This window comes from Eulemur rufifrons, chromosome 16 (genome assembly GCF_041146395.1).
Source record: "Eulemur rufifrons isolate Redbay chromosome 16, OSU_ERuf_1, whole genome shotgun sequence".
NCBI classification, from domain to species: domain Eukaryota; kingdom Metazoa; phylum Chordata; class Mammalia; order Primates; family Lemuridae; genus Eulemur; species Eulemur rufifrons.
The window spans coordinates 3,775,321-3,795,688 of NC_090998.1; the positions used below are offsets into that span (position 1 = coordinate 3,775,321).

At 54.3% G+C, this 20,368-nt stretch overlaps 1 protein-coding gene across 2 annotated transcripts in view; it reads left to right on the plus strand.

Annotated features, from left to right (window-relative positions):
* TEAD4 (TEA domain transcription factor 4) overlaps positions 1-20,368 on the plus strand; it is a 68,902-nt gene that overhangs the window by 27,997 nt on the left and 20,537 nt on the right. The window contains exons 3-6 of one of the 2 annotated variants that reach the window (XM_069490009.1): positions 498-752; positions 14,880-14,944; positions 15,727-15,789; positions 19,729-19,848. In XM_069490009.1, coding sequence (XP_069346110.1) covers positions 746-752; positions 14,880-14,944; positions 15,727-15,789; positions 19,729-19,848 — 255 coding nt within the window. In that variant the 5' untranslated portion in view covers positions 498-745. Of the gene's footprint in view, positions 1-497; positions 753-14,879; positions 14,945-15,726; positions 15,790-19,728; positions 19,858-20,368 lie in introns of those variants that run through there. The other variant, XM_069490008.1, reaches the window with a different exon arrangement.

Genomic DNA, 20,368 nt, shown 5'->3' on the forward strand with positions numbered 1-20,368 from the left:
GCAGATATCTCTTCAAGACCCTGCCTTCAGTTCTTTTGGATATATACCGAGAAGTGGGACTGCAGGATCATATGGTATATCTGTTTTTAATTTTGTGAGGATCCACTGTACTGTTTTCCATAGTCTTTGCACCATTTCACATTCCCACCAACAATACACAACATCTTGTATCCTTTTTGCCCAGTGTTAATTTAATGTCAGAGCATCCCCTGATACTGGGTCCTCATCTCCTATTTCTTAGCCCTTTGTCTGAGTTCTTAGAGCCTCAATCAGAAAGTGCCTAGGTAGTTGCATTCATCTGACAGGTGGGAAGCTGAGGTGTCCAGAGGGAAAATGACCTGGACAAGACCCCGGGCCTGATCCTCGCAGACCTTTTCACTTCACTCTTTAACCCCTAAACTGCTAGTTTGGGGCTCTGGCACTCCCTGCCGTGCCCATATCCCATGGCCTGCATGCTCTTCCCTGTCTCACCAGTGCTGTGGTTTCTGCCCCAGCAGGTCCAACGGGCGCTCCTCCAAGCAGAGCCTTGGAGGGCAAGGCCGGCACCATTACCTCCAACGAGTGGAGCTCTCCTAACTCCCCCGAGGGGAGCAACGGCTCTGGGGGCAGTCAGGCACTGGACAAGCCCATCGACAATGACGCAGAGGGCGTGTGGAGCCCAGACATTGAGCAGAGCTTCCAGGAGGCCCTGGCCATCTACCCACCCTGCGGCCGGCGCAAGATCATCCTGTCGGACGAAGGCAAGATGTATGGTAAGAGGCTGTCTGGGCTTGGCAGCAGGACCCTGAACTCTCGGCCCAGTCCTGGAAATAAAGCGTAGGCAAGGAAATAAAGCTTGGTAACCTTGGGGTTCCCTCCAAGTAATGGAGGGAATGACCTCTTCTGTTGGGGGCTTCTACCAGGTGGACACTGCCTTCTTCTGTCCTAGGTCCCCCAGGGATGGGGGCATCTGATGAGAAGCCTTTGAGTGGATGGAGGGTGGGTCCCCAGGGGTGAGCAGCTATGGGGGAGCACTTGGAAAGGGGAATATCTCTCCCCAGAGCAGACTGGGAAAATCCTACAGGCGTCCCCCAGGCAAGTGCCTCATCTTCGGGCTGCCCACCTTGGCTACGAAGGGTGTTCAGGAAGGGGGTGCTCATTCCCGCCTCCATTTACTCACTCGTTCATGCCACACACATGCTGAGCCTTCTGGGCGCCAGGTGCGGGTGGGGCAGAGTGAGGCCCCGCTCGTTATGTGATGTCTGGGGAAAATGAGCACACAGGAAACTGCGCCGCGAGGCCGACTGGAGAGCTCCTAGGAGAGACTCGAGCACAGGCCACTCACCTAGGAGAGGTCCCTCCAGCTGAGGGTCACCAGAAACAGCTTGATCTTGAATGGCGGAGGGCGCAGAACATACAGAAACAGCGTGTTCAGTGGTGGTTCCGTGGTGTAATGGTTGGCACTCTGGACTCTGAATCCCCAGAAACACCGTGTTCAGCAGCCATGTGGGAAGGACCAGGCAGTCGGCATGGGGCTGTGTGGACTTTGGATGGAAGAGGGGGCATCTGGAAGAGTAAACCAAGTACAAACTGAACAGGTGTCGGAAAGCCTGTATTGGGTTTCCATTCCCATCAGAAAGTCCCCCAGAATCCCCAGCTCAAAACAGTAGTCTTGGGGCAGGAGTGAGAGGCAGAGAGGGTCTCTGTAACTGGCTGAGACAGTGACAACAGAAGCCCCTGCCATGGTGCCCAGCAAGATGGCCCTGGCCCAGCTGCCCACCCCTGGGTGGCCTGGCACCCCTCCCCTGCACAGGTGCTTTGCCCGCGATTTAAAGGCTGTGGGAGGGGCTCCTGGGGCTGACCGTACTAGTTTCCAGGGGCTGCCAGAACAAGTCATCACAATCTGGGCGTCTTAAAACAACAGAAATTATTATTCTCTCACAGTTCAGGAGGCCAGACGTCGGCAACAAGGGGTCAGCAGGCTGGCTCCTTCAGAGTGCTCAGGGAGTTGGTCTGTTCCTAGCTCCGGCATCGCTGCAACTCTTGGCGTTGCTCGCCGTGGCCGCATCACTCCGGTCTCTGACTCTGTCTCTGACTCTGACTGTGCGGTCAGCTGCGGTCTTCCCTGCGTGTCTGTGTCTGTCTGTATGTCTTCTCCTCTTCCCATGGGGACACTAGTTGTTGGGGTTAGGGCCCACCTTAATCCAATGTGGCCTCATCTTAACTAATTCACCGGCAAAGACCCTATTTCCAGATAAGGCCTGCTGAGGTTCTGGGGGCACTGTTCCACGCTGCTCAGCTGACCCAACTGAAGTCTCGTTTGTGACTGGCCCTGGTGGCAGTGGAGCTCCCACCACTGTCCCCCATCCTTACCCACAGCCTTGGCCTCAAGGCCAGAAGGGCCCCCCCCCCCCCGACCCCGCTTTCTTTTGCTTGTGGGGGAAGCAAGGTCCTCTGGAGCTAGGCTAGGGTCTGCTCTTCAGCCACCGGGCAAAAGCATATCTTGCCTCCCCCCCCCCCCCGGGGCTTTGCTCACGCCCCTGCTGTGACTTCTTGCTCCAGCCCCAGGGAAGCACCACAGAGGAGGCAGCTAGGTGCACGGCGCCCCTGGAGGAGCCAGGTGTGGCGTTGGGGGCTTTGCATCAGTCGTCCCCAGGTAGCCAGTGAGGAAGCGGCCCCTGGGACCGGAAGGTTCTCACCCTCTGGTGGAGGCTGGGATGGGTCTTGACCCCGAGCTGGTGTGAAGGTGAGGCAGGGCAGGGGCTGTGCGAGGCAGAGTGTGGGGCTGGGCTGGAGGGTCCCAGGCGCCCTGGCTGGGAAGCCACCGCAGGATGAGGCTGTGTGCTTTAAAGGGACAGCTGGTCTGGAGGACATTAGGGAGCAAGTGGCGTCCAACAGAGGTAAGAGCTGAGGGTGGCAGTGTGTGGGGGTGAGGCCCTTGGAGATAGCAGAATGTGGTAGAATCAACAGATGTTTCATTCAGTGGCCCTGTGGACCAGGGGCTTCGGCTGCTTACTCTTTTGGTTTTTGGTTTTGGAGGTTTTTTTTGGTTGAGTATATATATTATATATATATATATATATATCATCAAATTTACCATTTTAACCATTATAATTTTTAAGTTTATACAACCATCATCACCATCTATCTCCAGACATTTTTCATCATCCAAAACTGAAATTCCGTACCCTGTAAACATGAATTCCCAGTTCTCTCTGTCCTCCCTGCCCCCATCCCCTGGCATCCCCTTCTACTTTCTGTCTCTGTGAATTTGACCACTCTGGGTACCACATATAAGGGGAATCATACAGTAATGTCCTCAAGGTTTATGCCTGTTGTAGTCCAGGTCATGATTTCCTTTCTTTTTTAAGGCTGAGTAATATTCCATTGTTTGTATATTCCACACTTTGCTTATCCATTCATCCATTCATGGACATTTGAGTGGATGCTTAGACTTATTTAGTCCTTAGAGGTAGATATTCCTATCCCCACTTCACACATAAAGATATGGGCTTAAGAGACTATCTATGGTCACCAGACCATTGTCACTGGCCGAACTGGGAGAAGCGCTGGGCTGTGGGTCTCTGGCAGGCCTCCGGTTGGAACTCTCTTTGGCAGGAGGGAAGCCGCCGCGTGGGAAAGCAGGGTGAGGCGGCGCTTGGCAGTCTCTCCCGGCTGCGTTGGCGTCCTCAGGTGCTGCTGTCCTTCCCTGCTGAGAGACGGGGGGTAGAGGGCCTGGGAAGAAGGAGGGGCGGGGGCCAGGAGCCTCCTCATTGCTCCGTGACCCTCGGAGCTCCCAGTGCTCTCGGACACCCACTGTCTCTTCCGTCCTTTCAAGGATCCCTGAAGTAGGGAGGAATCATAGTCTCTGCTTGCAGATGCAGAAATGGAAGCTCAGAGAACCCAAGAGCCTCTCAAGTAGGAAGTGGAGAGCGGGGCTAGGACCAGTCCTTCCTCCGGGCACAGCGCTCCACCATCACCCGAGCGGCCTTGCTCCTCTGCTTCTGCCCAGCCCTGGCTCCAGGTGGCTCAGGCTCTGGGCAGGGGCACTGGAGATTTCAGTGCAGTGTCTGATACCTTACCCAGCCCCCACAGCACCTGTCCTGCATGAGCCCCATGGGTCCTACTGGGATCCAGACATTGGCTCACCCCATCTCTTCTTACCAGTCACGGGGGCTGAGCCAAGGCAGGACCATGCAGGGAGTTGGTGGAGAGCTCTGTAGAGCTGACCGGTCCAGCTGGGAGGTATAGATAGCTCTGAGCTCACCCCAGCGTGTGGGGTGGGCCCCCAGGGAGGCGGAGCAGGAGGGATAAGCTGCTGAGCTGACTCAGACCTAAGCTGCGTCCGGCTGCCCTCCTCCTGTCTGCTCGGCTTCCCTCAGGGCTCTGCTCATCCTCTGTGTACCCCAGACCCATCCTGAGCCCCTAGCTGGCTCCCGGCATCCCCAAGAGCCCTGATCTTCACTCTCCCCCCACGTCCCCACATCTGGAGGCTGCCAGTCAAGTGGGCCAGCCCAGTGGGGCCAGGCTGGACTGAGAGCACGCAGGCGGATAGCATGCTGAGAGGGTTCTAGACCCGGGGGGCTGGCCTTTGCTCTTTGAGGACAGGGATTAGGCCTGCTCCCACCCCCGGCCACGGCACATCCAGAGCAGGACACACTGACCAGCGCCAGGCAGACATGCAGATGACATGCAGAGTAACACAGCAGATTAACACCTGCTATTTCTGAGCTGAGTCGCCCACTCTCCTGGGTCCTGGCCCTCCCCTTGAGCACCTCTTACCCTCCTGGGCTGGCTCCCTGGCCTGGGGCGCTAGCTTTTTCCTGCTCACAGCCACTTTCATTTTTGCCCTGTCACTGTGTCACCCTCACCCTGGCACTGCTGGCCCCTGTGTGCAAGTGGTGAGAGGTGAGGGCGGAGCGACTTCTCCCTCGCCTGCCTAGGCACTTGGCCTCCCCACTCCTCCCAGCTCAGCACTGGCCCTGCCTGGGCTCTGGGCCTTCCTCTGCGTTTGTTCCTTCCTGCCACCACTCCCCGCCCCCCAGCCTTTCAACTTCCTGAAGGTTGCTTTTGAACTTCCCAAGTCTTTATGGTCTCTTCTCTCTCTCTCTCTCTCTCTCTCTGTCTCTCTCCTCTCTCTGCTTCTCCTCCCCTGGGTCCTCGTCCCGTCAGCAGCCAGTCATTCTCATTAAGCGCCCCCAACCCCCAGCCGGGCCAGGGCCAAGGGCTGTGTGGTCTGCTTTCCACGACTTCATGGTCTACTAGGAGAGGCAGGAGAAGCACCTTTGGAAGGTCAGCCACCCAGGCAGGCACTGATGTCGTCTACAGCAGTTCAACCAGAGGGCTAGGCTATCTTGAAAGTTTTCTTGAAGGAAGTGGAACTGAGCTGAATGGAGGGGTGTGGGTGCGTGTCTCGGTCTGTTTGCTGTTGCTGAGAACAGAATACCTGAAACTGGGTGATTCATAAAGAAGAAAAATTTGTTTCTTACCATTATGTAGGCTGAGAAGTCCAAGGTCAAGGGGCTGCATCTGGTGAGGGCCTTGCTGCTGGTGGGGACCCTCTGCAGAGTCCCAAGCCGGCACCTGGTGAGAGGGTGGGCTCAGGTCTCTCTTCCTGTTCTTACAAAGCCACCAGTCCCACTTCTGTGGAAACCTCTTACTTAACCCTTTGATCCATGAATAGATCAATCCATTCATGAAGGCAGAACCCTCATGACCCAGTCACCTCTTAAAGGTCCCAGCTCTCCATACTGCCACGTAGGGGATTAAATGGCAGCCTGCTTTTTGGAGGGGACAAATATCCAAACCACAGCAGTGCTCCAGGTGGGGGGAGGAGAGAGTGTGAGCAACAGCCTAGATGCAGGACTTTGCACGGTGGGTTTGGGGGACCCCAGAGGAGGATCTGGGCAAAGCCCTGTCATAACAGACTGTCAAAGGGGTGGGATCCCCTCATTTTGTGGGCAGGTCACATAGGTAGGAAGAGGCAGAGTCTGGACCCGGCTCACTAAGGGGACGGGCAGGTGAGCTTCCACCCCGCCCCCTTCCCAGGGCCTGTTCTTTGGATTCTCTGCTGCCCTTTGCTCTGTCCTGTGGGTTTGCAGCTCCTTCTATGCTCCCTGTCGTGGCCCACAACCCTGACTTCAGGCTTCTGGAAGCCTGATGGTGTGAGTGAGCTCAGGTGCAAATCTGGTCTCTGCCCTGAAAGCTGGTGTGACCTTGGCAAGGCATTTAACCTTTCTGAGCTTCACTGCCCTTATTTGTAAAATGGGGGTAATAGTAGTACTACCTTTTGGGGGGGATTATTTTGATTTTATTTATTTTATTATGGGAAAATATACATTATGTAAAATTAACCATTGAAAGCATTTTATGTGTACAGTTCAGTGGCATTGAGTGTATTCATATTGTTGTGCTATCACCCCACTGTCCATTTCTGGAACTTTTTCATCACCCCAAATAGAAACTGTACCCACTAAACAAGAACCCCCATCCCCCTCTCCCCCCAGCCCCTGGTAATCTCTGTTTCTATTTTCTGTCTCTGTGAATTTGCCTATTTTAGGTACCTCATAAAAGTGGAATCGTATTTGTCCTTTTGTGCCTGGCTTGTTTCACTTCACATGATGTCTTTAAGGTACTTCCGGGTTAGGGCTTCTCCGTGGCGTGCGCTGGCGCCCTGCGCTTCCCAGGCCCCCAGCGACCATGGATGTGCCTCGTCCACGGAGGGCCCATGCCTGTAACCTCAGCACTGGGAAGCCAGGGTGGGAGGATCTCTTGAGGCCAGGAGACTAGCCTGGGCAACACAGCGAGACCTCATCTCTACAAAAAATTTAACAATACCTGGGTGTGGTGGTGGCTGCACACCTGTAGTCCTAGGTACTTGGGAAGCTGAGGAGGGAGGATCACTGGAGCGGAGGAGGAGTTGTAGGTTACAGTGAGCTAGGATCGCACCCCTGCACTCACGCCAGCCTAGGCAACAAACCAAGACCCTGTCTAAAAAAAAAAAAATTCAAGTTACTGAAATCGTTTTACTTAAAAAATATGCTTAATATATTTATAGGTAAAAAAAAGTTTTAAAACCCCATATGCCATTTGATATTTTTCTTTTAAAAATATAGAAAAATATTGGAAGGAATTTTCACAAAAATATTTATAGTGGCTATTACATAGATTCATGAATATTTAATTTTTCCTTTATATTTTTGATGTTGTCCAATTTTTATGCATTGACCATGTATTACCTTTGAAATTAGAATAAAAGTTTTGAAAGTAATAGAATGGAATTCTGGATGAAAATAATTCAATAAAAACTACATTGAGGCCGGGCGCGGTGGCTCACGCCTGTAATCCTAGCACTCTGGGAGGCCGAGGTGGGCGGATTGTTTGAGCTCAGGAGTTCGAGACCAGCCTGAGCAAGAGCAAGACCCCATCTCTACTAAAAATAGAAAGAAATTATATGGACAGCTAAAAATATATATAGAAAAAATTAGCCGGGCATAGTGGTGCATGCCTGTAGTCCCAGCTACTCGGGAGGCTGAGGCAGGAGGATCACCTGAGCCCAGGAGTTTGAGGTTGCTGTGAGCTAGGCTGACGCCACGGCACTCACTCTAGCCCGGGCAACAGAGTGAGACTCTGTCTCAAAAAAAAAAAAAAAAAAACAAAAAAAACCTACATTGAATTACTAATTTATGTTGCAACCATCTAAGAGTAACTGCTGTTAAAGAAAAAGGTACTTCAGGTTGTAGCATGTGTCAGAATTTCATTCCTTCTTAAGGCTGAATCATGTTCCATTGCCTGTATACGCCATGTTTAGTTTATCCATCTATCCATGGATAGACATTTGGGTTGTTTCCACCTTTTGCCTATTGTGACTAGTACTGCTATGAACCTTGGTGTACAGGTATCTATTTGAGTCCCTGCTTTCATTTCTTTGGGGTCTATACCTAGGATCGGAATTGCTAGCTTATATGGTAATTATATGTTTAACTTTTTGAGGAACCACCAAACTATTTTCCACAGTGGCTGTATCATTTTACATTCCCACCAGCAGTACCCAAGGGATCTAATTTCTCCACATCCTCACCAACACTTGTTATTTTCCATTTTTTGATCATAGCCATCCCAGTGGGTGTGAAGTGGTATCTCATGGTTTCCATTTGCATTTTCCTAATGATTCGTGATGTTGAGCATCTTTTCGTGAGCTTGTTAGAATAGACACTGCCTTCTAGTGTTGCGGTAGGGATGAGAGCACACAGTCAGCAGGTGCCAGGTGCACAGCGCAGGGGTGTGGAACTGGAGGGAACATGTTCTCTGTCCTCAGGGAGCTCTCAGCTCAGTGAGGGAGCATCACAGAGACCAAGAGGAGGGCACAGGCAGGAACGGGCACGCCAACTTGGGTGGGATCAGAGCCAGCTTCTTGGGGCTTCTTGGGGCCGTGGCCTTGAAGCCTGGCTAGGATTTCACCAGAAGCCTCAGAGCCCTCCAGGGACGATGGTGGTAACAGCTCAGATGTCAGGTCCAATCGCTGCCTTCTCGGACTTCAGTCAGAAGTTTCTTCTCCACAAATAGCCTCCGCCTCCGGTCCCAGGTGTTTATGGCTTCATTTGATCCCTGGATCGAGAAGCCCCCACAGGCCATCGGGGTTTAGGGCAGGACATGGAGGATGTGCCCAACCTGCAGGGGTGTAGCCTGGAGCTGCTGACTCCCAGAGAGGCCTCCAGGTCCCAGTCTCCACATGGGCTTCATCCCTTCTCTGGGGGGGACGCTTGCACCCTTGGGTTCTTAGCCCTTTTCAATTTTGAAAATAACATTCATCACAGCAGGACTTTATTAACAGTATGAGCCATGGTAACTGGCTTTACTGGCCCGTCAAGCAGCAGGAGCTTTCCTTCCTTTCTGCCGTGTCGCGTGTTTATGGCCTGTGGGGTGGCTGGCGTGGAGAGAGGGGAATCGGCCCTGCGTGGGGCAGCGCTCCAGCCTCAGCCCGTGGGTAGGCCCAGGCTCCCCGTCTCCATCGACAGTCCTCCCCCCGGTGGGGTGGGGCTGTGATGTGAGCTTTGTGAGCTGGGGGCTGCTGGACACATGTCCTCTGACAGCTGGGCCCACCGGCTGGCGGGGGCGTCCTTCCCAGCCCCACCCAGGCCTGCTCTGGGGTTGGCCAAGGCCACCTGCCACATTGCAATGCCCAGCTGCCGGACGGACGGCTGCCTCCTTCCCCAGCCTGCGGTCTCGAAGGCCTGCAGTTCATGCAGCTAGTGGCAGAGCTGGGACAAGGACACAGGTCCCCTCCCACCACCTCACCTGGATGTTCTACAAGTTTCTTACTGCTGTGGCTCTTCTCTGCTGGCCTTCACTGTGGCATCAGCACTCTTCCTCTGGGCCCACACCCTTCCTGCCACCCCTGCCTGACTCTGTGGACCTCCCGGTGTCTGCATCATCTGGGGCACATTGGCTTCGCCCAGCTCTGGGTATCACGCTCTGTGAGAGAGGGAAAAGTGGTGGGCAGGCTCTCGGGTCCGAATAGTCAGTTCTCCCTCCAGTACCTGGGTCGGGGCGAGGGGCCGTCAGACATCCCCAAGGACTGACTTCATGCAGAGACCCAGGGAATGGGGGGATGGGTCCGCAGAGAGGGCCATAAAGGCCCCGTGCAGTGGACACCCCCAGCCCAGCCAGGGGAGGGCCGCCCTTGTGTAGCAGCCGTGAAGCACTGGGCGCAGCCTTAGGGAGCACTCGTTCTCCTGGGGCCTGGGACACTGTGAATAAATCATTTTCCCTTTCTGGGGTTCAGTTTCTTCTTCCTCAGACTAGACAGGACCTCTGGGGCGCCTGGTCCAGCCCCTGCTTCTGCGAGAGGTGGCTTCTAATCCCACGTTCAATAGATACAATACTGTGTGTGCAGTATTACAGTTAGGAGATGGGCTCTGGAACCAGACTGTGTGGATTTGAATCTCAGTCACTTGCTGGCCTGTGACCCTGAATAAGTTTCTAAACCTCCCTGTGCCTTGGTTGCTCTGTGTGCAGTATGGATGATAGTACCAGCCTCCTAGAGCCGTGGTGAGGATTGAAAGGGTGAGTGCCAGTAGTGCTGTGTTTGCACAGACACTCGTACAAATAAGGTGTACGGTGTGTGGCACTGATAGTGTTCGTTGTTGGAAATATTACTACAAGGGCAAAAGACTACAGCAGTTCCATCTGTGTGTGTAAAGCCCGGATTAGATGCCAGCTGGCCTGGAGGCAGTGGGATGCCTGGGGTGACCTCTGGAGGACCCTGGTGGCAGGAAGGAAGCCACTTGGTTCCCCCTGGTGCAGTGTGCCCACAGAAACCCGCACTTCACTCCCGCCCGGGTGGGAGGGATTCTCAACAAGCAGAACAAGGACGGGCTACAGGGACAGCAAGGGGAAGAAGCACAACTTGAAAAACTACAGACCTGGAGGACATTTTGCCAAGCGACATGAGCCAGGCACAGGAGGACAGATGCCGCACGGTCTCTTACAGGTGGAATCTAAAACAGTCAAGCTCACAGCAGAGAGTTAGAATGGTGGCTACCGGAGGCTGGGGGTTGGGGTGTGGGGAATGCGGCCGAGTGTACAAAGTTTCAGGTAGACCGGAGGAGTAAGTTTTTTGAGACCTATTGCAGAGTATGGTGACTTCAGTTAATAATATAATGTATTATGTATTTCAGAAGTGCTAGGAGAATAAATTTCATATCTTCTCACTATGAAAAATGATAAACCGCTGAAATGACGGATATGTTAATCAGCGTGATTGAATCATTCCACGTTGTATGCATGTATCACAACACCGCCTCATACCCCATCGGGACAGGTTGAACATCCCAAATCCGAAAATCCGAAATGCTCCAAAATCCAGAACATTTTGAGTGCCGACATGACGTTCAAAGGAGATGCTCATTGCAGCATTTTGGATTTCAGATTTTTGGATTAGGGATACTCAACTGGTAAGTATATAATGCAGATATCCCCAAATCTGAAACACTTCTGGTCCCAAGCATTTCGGATGAGGAATATTCAACCTGTATATTACAGTAAAAAAAGAAAAAAAGGCCAAGTATGGTGGCTCATGCCTATAATCCCAGCACTTTGGGAGGCTGGGGCAGGAGGATTGCTTGAGCCCAGGAGTTCAAGACTAGCCTGGGCAACATAGTGAGGCTTCATCTCTAAAAAATAAAAAATAAAATGAAGAAAAGGTTAGCTGGGTGTGGTGGCTCATGCCTAGGGTCCCAGCTACTTGGGAGGCTGAGGCGGGAGGATCGTTTGGGCCGAGGAGTTTGAGACCAGCCTGGGCAACATAGCTAGACCCCATGTTTACAAAAAAAGAAAAAGGAGAAAGAAGAAGAACAATGCAAAGGCAGTTGAGCCAGCCTTGCCTATGGTTTGGCTCCTCCCTGCCCCGACTCCTGGCCTCTCACCTGGTGCTGAGACGGCCCTTCCTAGCAACAGAGGGCAAAAATAGTTGTGGGGCTGAGCGGGGGCTCCTGGCACAGGAGGCTGTGTCCTCTGTGGTGTCTGGAGTAAGGGTGTCAGCCGGTGGGGATGCTGCTTACCATGTGCTGCGGAGGGAAACAGCCCCTTAGGGGGCCTGCCTGGTCGGTGAGAGGGGTTTCCATTAGCTGAGCATCCTCTCCTGGCCAGGCACAGGGCCAGGGGTGAGCACCTGAGCTAATACTGGGCAGTTAGTCCCAGATCTGCTGCAAGTGATCTGGGTGCGATTATCTGGCAAACAGGTATAATTGCCTGCCTATTGTAGGGAGGAAGTGGATTTACTGTGAAGTTAATGAGGCTTACGCTTAGGACCCCCTCCCCCAATTGCACGGGCCCCTTCCAAGTCCCTAAACTTAACTTTCTCAGCGGCTTTATTGGAGTATAATTAATTGACACACGCTTAAAGGAGACAATTTGATAAGTTAACAGGTAGACACACCTGTGAAGCCGTCACCATCATCAAGATAGCGAACATTCGTCACCCCTAAAGTTTTTATCCTAATTTTACATTTTTACAAGTTCCTTTTCTCAAAGAGAGCCTCCTAATTTCTAAAACGCCTTAGGTCTCACAAAATTCTGGATTTGCTCATGTACAGAAAAGCTGGATGAGACAAGGATAAAAAAGTGCTTTGGAAATTATGTAGAACTAATCAGAAGTATCTTAAGTAAAAGGTCATTTGCATTCATTTAACTCCCCCGTTTTTCGTAGAAGGCTGAACTGGTTATGGGACATCTGGCAAAGATCTTGCCGTGCATTCCCTCGTCATTCACGCAGCACTCATTGAGAGGCTGCAATGAGGCAGTTTTCTAGGTGTGGGTGTAAATAATTGAATAAACAGAACGCAAGGATCCCTGTTCTCGTGGCACTTTCCTTCTGATGGGGGTGGGGCATGGATGGTACTCAGTGAATAAGTACATTGCATAGTGTGCTAGCAGGTGCCTGGGAGACAAGTGAAGGCAGTGGGACATGCTGGGACAGTGGCTGGGATGATTTCGGCCCTCGGTGGGCTGGCCCAGGGAGACCTCTCTGAGACAGTGGCACCCGGAGGATGACAGTGCCTCGGGTCTCTGGGGCAGAGTTTGCTTCCCTGGAGGACAAACAAGGAGCACAAAGGCCCTGAGCAGGGAGCGGGCTGGCATATTCCTGGAATGGCGAGAGGGCCGGGACGGGGTGGGTGAAATCAGGGAGCGGGAGGGGTGGACCCTGAGGGGCGTCCAGGCCGTTGTGAGGACTTGGGTGCTCTTATCTGACGGGGTGCGTGGGAGGCTGTGGAGGGCTGTTGAGCGTAATAGGATCACTCCGGCTGCTGCGTTGAGAACAGAGTGGGAGCAGGCGGTCCAGGTGGAAGGCGGGATCATGACCTCGGCCAGAGAGCATGGGAGCTCGGACCCTGGAGGGTGAGGCGGCGAGAAGTGGCCGAATTCTGGGTTTGTTTTGAAGGTGGAGTCATGATGGACTCGTTCATTCATCCCACTGGAGATGCAGACTTGAGCAGAGGGTTAGGCGTCCAGGGGGAAAGGCAGACACAGGTGAGCCGCTGTGTCCCAGATGCTCGCCCCTGCCAGCCCCAGGCTCTTGCACTAACCCTTCTCAGCACTGGCCACCAGCACTGTCACCAGCCTCCCGGCTCTCGGGAACCTGCCCTCCTCCCTCACCCTTTTCCTTGCCCTCAGACTAGTCTCTGAACTGGGCTTACTTGTGCCGAGAGAATGTTCATTTTACAAAAAGGGAAACTGAGCCACAAAGTTCTTATTGAGCCAAAGTTAAGGTCAATTTCCTGAGGCTGTAAAATTTGGTTGGAAAAGTCTGGAGGAAAAATTTTAAAGGAGCTAGATTTAAGAAGAGAAGGCTGGATGATGGTCTGTGAGGGCAGAGACTTGCCGGGGTCCCATAGCTCGTTCGTGGAACTGCTGGGCTAGAACCTCTCTCCCCAACTCCCAGTTCTGTGTCCTTTTTCAGTGACCCATCGGTGATGACTTAGACCTGAGATGCAGCATGAGTGCCTCTGATTAGACCTGGGGTAGAACTGTCGAACATTCACTGGACCGCCAAAGGAGCCTATGGGATACGTTTCCCTGGAAAGCTTTGAGAAGAAGCATCTTATGGACTCAGGGTTTAGGTGTAGACCAGCCCATGGGCAGTGCCCCAGAGCCTACTCTCCTCTCGCTCCTGCCTTTGACAGACAAGCCAGTGCTCCCAGGCCAACAAGTCTTTTTGGCACATGGGACCTCTGGAGTTGGCCTCTTAATTCAGCCTTGGCAGAGGGGAAAGGTCAGCTGGGGGGCCAGCCTGGCCTTGGCCATGTAGTCTGGTTACAACCCAGGTGGCGGGCAGCCCACTCATCTCTCCTCCCCCTGCACCAACAGCTTCTTCATGTAGACGGCCGCAAGCCCTCAGGCTCAGCAGGGCGGGGCAGGCGGTGGCTGTGCCCTCTGGCCCCAGAGATGGAGCAAGGAGGTGACAGCACCCCCCCCCCCATACCCTGTTGCCCTCCCCTCTCCCTACCCGACGCTCTTCCGTAGGGTCTGATCCTACGCAGTGCTCAAGGTCCAACTGCGGGCTCACCTGACCACCCAGGCTGAGCTGACCCCTTGTCCTCTGGCCACATCCCTGTCTGTAGCACACACTGGACCCGGTGTGTGGGCACACGCCACTCCTGAACTAGGTGGCGAGCTCTTTGAAAACAGGGAACTTCTCGTCACAATCTCTTTCACGATACTGGAAGCCATGGAGGGCTCCTTCCAGTTTTCCTGCATCTTTCATGCTCAGTGGCAGCCTCCGGGAGGTTGGGCCCGCGGTGAGCATTGCCCTCTGGCCAGCCAGCCGGAGACTGTCTGGACTGGCTGGATTTCCTGGGCCTGAGTGAGGGGCTCAGGCTTCCTCCCAGGGGCACTCATCATCTTGGTGCTTAAACCCCCCATGCCTGCCACTGCCCACAGACAGGACAGTGCTTGGAGGGGCCAACTCCTTTGCAGAGTGGGGGACTGTGCAGTCAAACCGGGTAGGCCAGGGGCCAGGCACTCTGGAGCCTCCTGTGTGTGTAGGAGGCCTCAGGGGAAGGTGGGAGCAGAGGTGAGGGGGTGGCCAGCACAGGGAGAGGAAGATGCCAGGGTCTCAGGAGGCTTTTGGAAGCCCCCAGGCTGTGAGTGGTCAGCGCCCATGGGCCCTGCGACCTTGTTCTCCGGTTTCCAGTGAGGCCTTAGCTTCCTCTTGCTGCCAGGAGATCCCTGTGACCCAAGGAGGGAAGGGGGGACCCTGCAGAACCCTGAGCCCACATCCCCACTCAAGGTGGGCAGAGAGTTGGGGGTGGCTCCTGGGGCTGGGAGGGACTCTGCACACCCTCGCCCCTTCCTTGCCTTTTGTCTTTCCCCTGGCTGAGGGGCTGTTGGTGTCTCTGCAGGTCGGAATGAGCTGATCGCCCGCTACATCAAGCTCCGGACAGGGAAGACTCGCACCAGGAAGCAGGTGGGCCCCGGGAGACAGGTGAACACCCAGGGGCAGGTACCCAGGCGCCAGCCCGCTCGCAAGAGGGCCAGGCCTTTCTAGGAACAGGTGTGGGCTCTCGGGGTGCAGCAGCTCAGGATGAGTGTCTCTGGTGGGCATGTCCCAGGCTGTATGGTTTTCCTGGGGTCTCTGCTGCTTTCACTTAGGAAGAAACTTTTCACCTTGCGGTAGGGGGATCAGCAGCCACCCCCCACCCTTCCCCGGGACACTAGAACAGGCAGCAGAACATTGGCACTGCACTTTTTTTTGAGACAGAGTCTTTCTCTGTCACCGTGGTTAGAATGTAGTGGCGTCATTGTAGCTCACAGCAACCTCAAACTCCTGGGCTAAAGCAATCCTCCTGCCTCAGCCTCCCCAGTAGCTGGGACTATAGGCGTGGGCCAGGACACCTCGCTAATTTTTCTATTTTTAGTAGAGACGGGGTCTCACTCTTTCTTGCTCAGGCTGGTCTCAAACTCCTGAGCTCAAGCAGTCATCCTGCCTCAGCCTCTCAGTGTGCTAGCATTACAGGTTTGAGCCACTGTAACCGGCCAGCACTGTACTTTTAAAATATTGCCAAACTCTGCATTCGCTGGGCCAGGCTGGACTGAGGGCCCAGGCATTGACTTTTTCATTCATTCATCCATGCATTCGTTGGTCCACAGATGTGGACTGAGGGCTGTGGAGCGCCGTGGGTGGCGGGCCAGGCTGGGGGCACAGGCTGTCTGGGAGGTAGAGACAAGACTCCTGTCTCCCCGCTGCAGGTCTCCAGCCATATCCAGGTACTGGCTCGCCGCAAAGCCCGCGAGATCCAGGCCAAGCTAAAGGTAAGGCACACTGCAGTGGGAGGGAGCGGGGCTCAGAAGTTGGGGCCCTTTTCCCAGTAGCATGAGTCTGCCCCTTGGGTTCAGGGCCCAGCGGCCAGTGTGCGAGTCGGCATGCTTCTCACTGTTGAAAGGCGGGTTCAGCCCGTGGCCTCTTGTGCACACAGGGAGGGCCACCTGACCTCAGAGCTGTGTGTGTGTGTGTGTGTGTGTGTGTGTGTACGTACATGTCAGGCTCTGTACTCCAGGGCAGCTACAGGCCCGTCTCCTGGGCCGCGCCCTCAGCTCCCTCTCGGGGGGGTCCCTCTCAAGGGGACTCACATGGCTTAGAGCAGCTGCATTGCCCTGCAGACCCCATTCCCTGAAGACCTCCTTGAGCCTCTGGCCCCCTTAGTGCCACCAGCCAGAGCCTGCAGGTGTGGCAGGGCACAGGGGCCACTGCTGCAGAGGGTGGGTTTGATGAACTCCTTCCTGCTCCCTGCTCCCTGGGACTGGCAGTTCCTTCCCCTCCCTGGGTCAGGCCTGCAGGGCCTCTGCTGATGGGTGACTGCTCTGTGGAGGGCCAGCTGCTGCTGGGATGCCCCCCGGGGAGGCTCTGCTCCCACAGGAGTCAGGCCCCGGGGACCCTGGAACCAAGGGCCTTTCTGTGAACACGAGGAGGGAATAACTCCGTGTCAGGCAATAGTGGCAGAGCCTGCACAGCCACTTAGGGGATCTAACATTCAGGGTGTTAGACTAGACCAGGAGTTTATAAACTTTTTTTAAAACAGTGGCAGTCCGTTTTATTTTTACTTTATTATAAACAAAATATCACCCCAAAATACTATTAGAGGAGCTGTCCATCAAAGCCAGGTTGCCCGGGGACAGGCCAGAGACACCCTCCCTCCCATGCAGCCTCTCGTACCTGATGGCACTTGAACCCTAGCACACCTCAGAACCAGTTTAAAAGCCCCTGGACTAGAAGACCTCGAAAGTCCTGTCTGGCCCCCATAGTTAGTTCATGATCCTGACACTGGAGTCTCAGAGCGAGTGGGTGGAAACCAGACCTTTCTGCCTCCTAGGAAGCCACACCCGGCTGCCCACTCAGTCCCATTCCCCCGGCCATCAGCCCAGCTGTCCCCCACCCCCATAGCTGTGACCCAGCACCTCACTCCTTTGCCCCTGGGACAGCTGGCTGGGCTGCAGCTGTTGGTCCTTCCCTGTCGGGCTGGCTCATGTGCCCCTGGCACACCCCCGGCCCTGGAGCGCAGCACGCTCCTTTGCTCCTTTTCCCTCTCTGATCTGCCTCCGACTCCCTGGGACCCAGCAGGTGATCAGAATGCAGAACAGACTTCCCAGTGTTGTGTTTGGAGCCGTCCCCTGGGGGCTGGTGGCACAGCCCGCATGTGCTTCAAGGAATTGCACCTGTCCTTGTCCATAGGTTCTGACTAGGGCCCAAGGACAGCCTTCAGTGGATTGATGGGCAGGCACTAAAGGCAGCCAGGAAGCCCTTAAAATATGCAAATGTTCATGTATATATGTGTTTTCCTAGAGGGATTTTTCTGAGGATTTTTTCATACTCCAGGGGTCTGGGACCCAAGGTGATTAGGCTCTAGGGTGGAAGGCAGGTAGAAACTCTTGGGTTTCGAGGCTTGATTCTAGCCCTAGCTCTACCCTTGTAGCCGTGGACACTCAGGCCAGTTCCTGGACCTCCTTGAGCTCCATTCGGCTTCCTCATTTGTAAAGCGACAGGTTGGCAGAGTGCTTATCTGAGTTCCCCTTCAGTGGCTCCCTGGCCCTGTTGCCTGGCCACTGCAGTCACTCCCCATAATGTCCTTCCCACTTCCTCCTGACTCCAGCCCCACCCTCCGAGGCCCGTGGTTTCCTGAGCTCCAGTCATTTGTTTGGATCAGGTATCCGGGAAGGGACGCAAGTTGCTGGCACTGAGCGGATGGAGCTCTCTGGCCTCATAATGCAGTTGTTAATCACAGGTCTGCAGGCTTGCTGAGGTATGGCCTGCCATGTCCTTCCTGTCCCCCTGGAGGGAGAGGCCTGCGGGGACTGGCCTGTGTGTGCTTGGAACTTCCCTCCTGAAAAGTGCAAGTGTCCTCGGGAAGAGGCACAGCTTAGACTTACAAGCTCAGCCTCTGCAAACAAGGCCCAAGTTTGACATCAAAAGGATGGTGGGGGGTGGGGCAGGAACAAACCTCATCGACTTCACTGCTTTGTCCAAGTTGAGGATGACCCCGCCTCTCAGAATGGCCCTCCATGCCCTCTCTGGTGCATGCTGGTGCTGTCAAATCCTGACACGTCCCCAACGCCCCATTGGTCTGCACAGCCCCTCTGTGCCAGTGTGGGTCAAGTTCACAGGGCCCGCCATCACCACTGTCAGCACCCTGGTTGCCCAAATTCTCTGAGCTTCTTTTTCTTCATCTTAAAATCGGGATCTTACTGGTCCCACCAACCTCACAGGGGTCCAAGTGAGGTGGCATTCTTGCAAACCTCCTAAGGGCTGTCCTGTGTTACCCTGAGAGGAAGATTGGAGGGCCTGCCATGTTCTGGGTGCACAGCCACGCAGCACCAGGATACTGGGTGGGCCATCTAGACTCTTCTGAGCCTCGGCCACGATGCTAACCCTCTCGGGGCTGGTGTGTGGACCCAGTGAAGTCTCCCTGCAGCAGTGCCTGTGAGCTGCAGGGATCTCCATTGTTCTCAACCTCTGTATCACTCAAAGGAGATTCGGGTCTACCAAGTTATTCATTATTAAGTATCAAATAGTAAGTTCGTTTATTTTTACCATTTAAAAACATTCATCATAAAGATATAGAATTTTTTTTTTTTTCTAAGACAAGGTCTTGCTCTGTTGCCCAGGCTGGAGTGCAGTGGCGCATCATAGCTCACTGCAAACTCAAACTTCTGGGCTCCAGTGATCCTCCTGCCTCAGCCTCCCACCTATCTGGGACTACAGGCACATGCCACTGTGCTTGGCTAATTTTGCTATTTTTTTTGTAGAAATGGGGTCTCGCTCTTGCTCAGGCTAGTCTTGAACTTCTGGCTTCAAGCCATCCTCCTGCTTCAGCCTCCCAAAGTACTAGGATTGCAGGCATGAGCTACCGTGCCCGGCTGAGATACAGAGTTTCTAATTGGAGCCCCTGAGTTGACACAATCAAACCATGTAGCCCCAACAAAGCTGTACACAGTGACAAAGACACAAGTCCCATAAGGCTTTTTGAAATAGGTGATGTTGTCTCATTGGTTTTGAAGGCCTTTGGGATTGCAGAGCTCAGGACAGGCACCACTGGCTTGTGCAAGCATAGAAGATGGTTGTGACTCTTATTACCAGTGTCATACAAATGGCTTTCCTAAGTGCCTATTTGTTCAGGGTCTGTGCAGAGTGAACCTGTTCTTTGAGGTCTTTGACCCTCAAAGGTGGAGGGCAGTGGACAGCAGGTTTGTACATTCTGACAGGTGAGAGGTTGGTGAGCCCCTGGTGCCCACAGTGCCAGGGGAAGCCCAGGAGACTGCTTCTTGCCTCCACAGGGCCCATGTGGCCAGGGACGATCCCTCCTGTGTGTTTGAGGAGGGATTCAAAGGTATTTGTGCATCATCTGCCACAAGGCAGGTACTGAGCCAGGTCCCCTGGTGCAGGGGTGAGCAAGGCATAGAAGACCCCTGTTGTCAAGGTGTTATGGTTAGTAAAAGGACAGATGCCGTCTGGCAGACAGTCTACAACCTCTCTTCAAGCTCTGATGAGACCCTTTGACAGATGAGGAAACTGATCAGGGAAACCAGGTGACTTGCTCAGTCGCAAAACAAGTTAATAGCACTGCACGGGCTTACCAGCTGGTCCCCAGCTCTGGCCACTGGCAGTGGGTGAGCATCCTGACCCCGAGGCCAGACCCACCTCGCCTCAGCCTGCCGAGCACTGTCTGCTGAAGGCCTGTCTTGCCATGTCTCCCCCAGGACCAGGCAGCCAAGGACAAGGCCCTGCAGAGCATGGCTGCCATGTCGTCCGCGCAGATCATCTCCGCCACGGCCTTCCACGGTAGCATGGCCCTCGCCCAGGGCCCAGGCCGCCCAGCAGTCTCAGGGGTAAGTGGGTTGACGAGAGCCAGAGGCCAGACCAGCCCTCTCCTCCCTCCTCCCACTTCAGAAGAGCCAGAAGCATTGGCTGGTCCAAATTTTTCTCAGGCCAGGAGAGAGGGGGAAGGAGGGAACAAGGACCAGGGGTCTTGCTGAGTCACAGCTCAGGTGGTATTGTAACCACCTTCTTGGGGTCCTCGGCAATGACTCAGCAGACCTTTCACAAGGGGAAAAGGGGCTGTGCCCATGAGCTGGCCAACCGGTAGCTCTACAGAATGAGCCCAATTTACAGATGAGGAAGCTGAAGCCTGGGGCCTGGACATAGCACGGGCTTGTGCCTGAGCGGCCTATGCCACTCGGCCTCATCCCTGCTCCTCTTGCCTACGGACTCAGACCCGCCTTCCTTTCAGGTGGAGAGCTGATGTCCAGGAACAAACCCTTGCTTGGATTTTAACTTTCTTGGCCGTGGGCAGGTTGGTTACACTTTCAAAGTGGTCCAGAAAAGCTCCTCCTTTCCAGA